The sequence below is a fragment of the Schistocerca piceifrons genome, chromosome 3 (assembly GCF_021461385.2).
Source record: "Schistocerca piceifrons isolate TAMUIC-IGC-003096 chromosome 3, iqSchPice1.1, whole genome shotgun sequence".
Taxonomy (NCBI): domain Eukaryota; kingdom Metazoa; phylum Arthropoda; class Insecta; order Orthoptera; family Acrididae; genus Schistocerca; species Schistocerca piceifrons.
This window is the reverse complement of record NC_060140.1, coordinates 301914760-301920253: the sequence shown is the minus strand read 5'-3', so window position 1 is coordinate 301920253 and position 5494 is coordinate 301914760. Positions and strand designations below refer to the sequence as shown.

The following is a 5494-nucleotide window of genomic DNA, read 5'->3' as shown; positions in this document are numbered from 1 at the left end:
ACATGGTATCACCTTAACCTTACTACATTACATGTGTGGTGTCTATGGTCAGCCATTATAAAATAAATTAAATGAATCCGCAATTTCGAATAATCACAACCATCAGCATGTCCAAAGGAACTTTGCATCATAATCAGAATAACACAGGCACTGCATTATCATTATCTGCCAATACTGGGCAAGTGACTTTAAAATACGTCTGACCTGTACAGGAATATACATAATGGATGTATGAGTACAGGTTGTAGACATGGTTGGGAGTTTGGGTTTCGCCATGAGTCATGCATATACAACCAAATGGTAAAGCGACGTCTCAATGACAAGTGGGAAATCTGGGTTCGTGTGACAGTCTGGCACTAGTTTTGACTGTCATCATTCCATTCCACAGCTGATGGTTGTTATTATTTGCAACTACGAATTCATTTAATGTGATCCTGATGTTTTGTCAAGAATTTCCTGTCGCACTACACATTCCAGATTCAAGTGGGCACTCTGTTCAGGACCTCTCATATATATATATATATATATATATATATATATATATATATATATATATATATATATATATATATATATATATACACTCCTGGAAATGGAAAAAAGAACACATTGACACCGGTGTGTCAGACCCACCATACTTGCTCCGGACACTGCGAGACGGCTGTACAAGCAATGATCACACGCACGGCACAGCGGACACACCAGGAACCACGGTGTTGGCCGTCGAATGGCGCTAGCTGCGCAGCATTTGTGCACCGCCGCCGTCAGTGTCAGCCAGTTTGACGTGGCATACGGAGCTCCATCGCAGTCTTTAACACTGGTAGCATGCCGCGACAGCGTGGACGTGAACCGTATGTGCAGTTGACGGACTTTGAGCGAGGGCGTATAGTGGGCATGCGGGAGGCCAGGTGGACGTACCGCCGAATTGCTCAACACGTGCGGCGTGAGGTCTCCACAGTACATCGATGTTGTCGCCAGTAGTCGGCGGAAGGTGCACGTGCCCGTCGACCTGGGACCGGACCGCAGCGACGCACGGATGCGCGCCAAGACCGTAGGATCCTACGCAGTGCCGTAGGGGACCGCACCGCCACTTCCCAGCAAATTAGGGACACTGTTGCTCCTGGGGTATCGGCGAGGACCATTCGCAACCGTCTCCATGAAGCTGGGCTACGGTCCCGCACACCGTTAGGCCGTCTTCCGCTCACGCCACAACATCGTGCAGCCCGCCTCCAGTGGTGTCGCGACAGGCGTGAATGGAGGGACGAATGGAGACGTGTCGTCTTCAGCGATGAGAGTCGCTTCTGCCTTGGTGCCAATGATGGTCGTATGCGTGTTTGGCGCCGTGCAGGTGAGCGCCACAATCAGGACTGCATACGACCGAGGCACACAGGGCCAACACCCGGCATCATGGTGTGGGTAGCGATCTCCTACACTGGCCGTACACCACTGGTGATCGTCGAGGGGACACTGAATAGTGCACGGTACATCCAAACCGTCATCGAACCCATCGTTCTACCATTCCTAGACCGGCAAGGGAACTTGCTGTTCCAACAGGACAATGCACTTCCGCATGTATCCCGTGCCACCCAACGTGCTCTAGAAGGTGTACGTCAACTACCCTGGCCAGCAAGATCTCCGGATCTGTCCCCCATTGAGCATGTTTGGGACTGGATGAAGCGTCGTCTCACGCGGTCTGCACGTCCAGCACGAACGCTGGTCCAACTGAGGCGCCAGGTGGAAATGGCATGGCAAGCCGTTCCACAGGACTACATCCAGCATCTCTACGATCGTCTCCATGGGAGAATAGCAGCCTGCATTGCTGCGAAAGGTGGATATACACTGTACTAGTGCCGACATTGTGCATGCTCTGTTGCCTGTGTCTATGTGCCTGTGGTTCTGTCAGTGTGATCATGTGATGTATCTGACCCCAGGAATGTGTCAATAAAGTTTCCCCTTCCTGGGACAATGAATTCACGGTGTTCTTATTTCAATTTCCAGGAGTGTATATAAATGGGTTCTGGCAGGTCTCTCTACAGAGCATACTTCTCTTTCTCATGGCTGTAAATGGTCTAGCAGTGTCTGTGAGATCTTCGGTATCAACCTTCTTACATACTGACGATTTTTGCTGAGCATTGCCTGCAGAGCATTATACAAAAGCTGCAGTCATGGGCACTCACCCATTTCGGTTTTCAGCCGCAAGGATTCGTGTCATGCACTTCTGTCGCAGTCATGCTGTCCACCCACACCCAGAGCTTTACATAGACGATCATTTACTTCTTATAGTTGAGACACACTGCTTTCTCAGACCAGTCTTTGATTCCCAACTGTTGTAGCTTCCTTACTTTCGCTAACTTAAGCAAAAGCACTGCCTCCGTAACAGTAGCTGAGGTGCAGACCACTCTACAGATTTCCATCTCTACAAAGATCTGACTGAATCCCGTCTAGACTGGGGGAGGGTGCTTTACTTTAGGGGGGGGTCTTTACATTGGGGGGTCTTTACATTGGGGGGTCTTTACTTTGGGGGGGGTCTTTACTTTGGGGGGGTCTTTACTTTGGGGGGGTCTTTACTTTGGGGGGGTCTTTACTTTGGGGGGTCTTTACTTTGGGGGGTCGTTACTTTGGGGGGTCTTTGCTTTGGGGGTCTTTACTTTGGGGGGGGCTTTACTTTGGGGGGGTCTTTACTTTGGGGGGTCTTTACTTTGGGGGGGTCTTTACTTTGGTCGGGTCTTTACTTTGGTGGGGTCTTTACTTTGGTGGGGTCTTTACTTTGGTGGGGTCTTTACTTTGGTGGGGTCTTTACTTTGGTGGGGTCTTTACTTTGGTGGGGTCTTTACTTTGGTGGGGTCTTTAATTTGGGGGGTCTTTAATTTGGGGGGTCTTTACTTTGGGGGGTCTTTACTTTGGTGGCCCTTTAGTTTGGGGGCTCTTTAGTTTGGGGGCTCTTTAGTTTGGGGGCTCTTTAGTTTGGGGGCTCTTTAGTTTGGGGGCTCTTTACTTTGGGGGGGGTCTTTACTTTGGGGGTCTTTACTTTGGGGGTCTTTACTTTGGGGGGTCTTTACTTTGGGGGAGAGTCTTTACTTTGGGGGAGGGTCTTTACTTTGGGGGAGGGTCTTTACTTTGGGGGAGGGTCTTTACTTTGGGGGAGGGTCTTTACTTTGGGGGGGGTCTTTACTTTGGGGGGGTCTTTACTTTGGGGGGGGTCTTTACTTTGGGGGGGTCTTTACTTTGGGGGGGTCTTTACTTTGGGGGGGTCTTTACTTTGGGGGGGTCTTTACTTTGGGGGTCAGGGTCTTGACTGTGGGGGGTGGGTGCGTGTCGGCTGTGGGGGCGCGGGTGCGTGTCGGCTGTGGGGGCGCGGGTGCGTGTCGGCTGTGGGGGGCGGGTGCGTGTCGGCTGTGGGGGCGGGGGCGTGTCGGCTGTGGGGGCGGGGGCGTGTCGGCTGTGGGGGCGGGGGCGTGTCGGCTGTGGGGGGCGGGGGCGTGTCGGCTGTGGGGGGGCGGGGGCGTGTCGGCTGTGGGGGGCGGGGGCGTGTCGGCTGTGGGGGGCGGCGTGTCGGCTGTGGGGGGCGGCGTGCCGGCTGTGGGGGCGGCGTGCCGGCTGTGGGGGCGGCGTGCCGGCTGTGGGGGCGGCGTGCCGGCTGTGGGGGCGACGTGCCGGCTGTGGGGGGGCGGCATGCTGGCTGCGGGGGGAGGGGGCGGTCGGAGTACCTACTGCGGGGGGGGTCGGACGGCGTACCGACTGCGGGGGGGGGGGGTGCTGTGTACCGACTGTGGGGGGGTTGTAGTCTTGGCTGTGGGGGGTCTTGACTGCAGATGTTGGATCCCATTCATCACTGTGGGTCCAAATTGCTACAGGATTCTTTCGAATTAGCCCATGTAAACAACCTACTAGTCAGTACACATCGGGTGCCTGCAGGAGCTACTGAATTATGGTACTCACGTTCATAGCTTTCCTAAATGTTCAAACTATTGTGCCATTCTCCCAGGAATGGAGCTCCATCTTCCACAGCAGTGACCCTGAACAGAGTGTACAATTGCTATATGCCTCCAGTGTCTCTGTTCAGAGCTACAACTTCCTCCACTGTCCCTCTTGTAAGGGAGGCATCGTATCTGACACCATTGCTTATGCCCCGACCTCAGTTCTGTCTTGAAGTCTCCTTTTGTTCCTAAAGATTCTGCTGACCCCACGATCTTTTGCTTCCTGTTCTTGGTTGTTGTTCACAAATATATGTGTTCAGAAGTAGTGTTAACCAATGGCCCAACAGTCGATGGACGAACAGGCTTTGCATACATACATGTACAAATGGTTCAAATGGCTCTGAGCACTATGGGACTTAACATCTATGGTCATCAGTCCCCTAGAACTTAGAACTACTTAAACCTAACTAACCAAAGGACAGCACACAACACCCAGTCATCACGAGGCAGAGAACACACACATGACAGCGCATGGAACTCCACTCTCTGCCAAATGGCTGCATTGTCTTAATAGTTGAATATGGCCATTAAATTAGCCCTTACCCATTTTCGTTCTTGCAATGGCAAGAGTATCCTAATCTATAGTGACTCCTTTAGCAGCCTTCAGGCTATAGAGCAGTGCCACTCTCCTCACACAATGGTTATAGCTATCCATGATCTTGACTCTGACGTCCATCAAGCTTGATAGCCAGTTGTTTTCATTTGGACTCCTGGTCTGTTGGGATTTCAGGAAACAAATGAGCTGACTTGTTGGTGAAGTTTGCCACCAGATGCCGATTCCGGAAGTAGGGGTCCCAGATTTGGAACCTTGATCGTTTATATGCCATCGATTGAAGGATGTCTGGAACTCAGATTGGTATTCTATGATGTCCCATAAACAACCTGACGACAATTTAAGAGACCAAGAAATAGTGTCAGTTTTCCCTGCATGCTTCTTGCTGGGGATACACCATGCCCTGTTGATTCCACATTGGCCACACTTGGCAGACCCATGACGACGTTCTCAGACGTGGAGATCCTTGTAATTGACGATGCTGACCCTGCCTGGCTGTGGTCCTCTTACTCGTAGACTGTCCTAATTTGGCTACTTTGAGGTGGCATATTAATCTTGTTGACACACTATCTCTGGCGCTAGCAGACGACGCCAACTCTGTTGACCTGCTGTTAGGTTTTGCCTGCAAAGGTTGTTTCTATTCATTAATGTGAGGTAGGACATCCTTGACCTCATAGACCACCTGAGGGGTCGATGGAACACCCGTACCTAGCTCTGCCCCCCTCCCCCTCCTCCTGCCCGCAGGGGTCCCTTAGTGGTCATTGCTCATTGTTCCACATTGACCCCTATCGTTTCCACCTTTTTATTCTCTCGATATTTTTTTCATGTTTTGGATTTAATGCTTTATATTCACTGAACTTTTCACAACATGTATGTGCTGTATTTCTTTCTGGGGTTTTATCTTTGTTTTTTATTGTGTTAGTTACACTTAGGCTTTCAAGAATTTGCCTTTTTCCTTCTTCCT

General features: G+C 51.2%; 1 protein-coding gene across 1 annotated transcript; it reads right to left on the bottom strand.

The window, feature by feature from the left end:
- Positions 1-3254: 3254 nt before the first annotated feature.
- Positions 3255-3674, bottom strand: LOC124788610 (pollen-specific leucine-rich repeat extensin-like protein 3). Its single transcript, XM_047255879.1, has one exon. The coding sequence runs from the start codon at positions 3672-3674 to the stop codon at positions 3255-3257; it is 420 nt and encodes a 139-aa protein (XP_047111835.1).
- Between the last annotated feature and the right edge of the window lie 1820 nt (positions 3675-5494).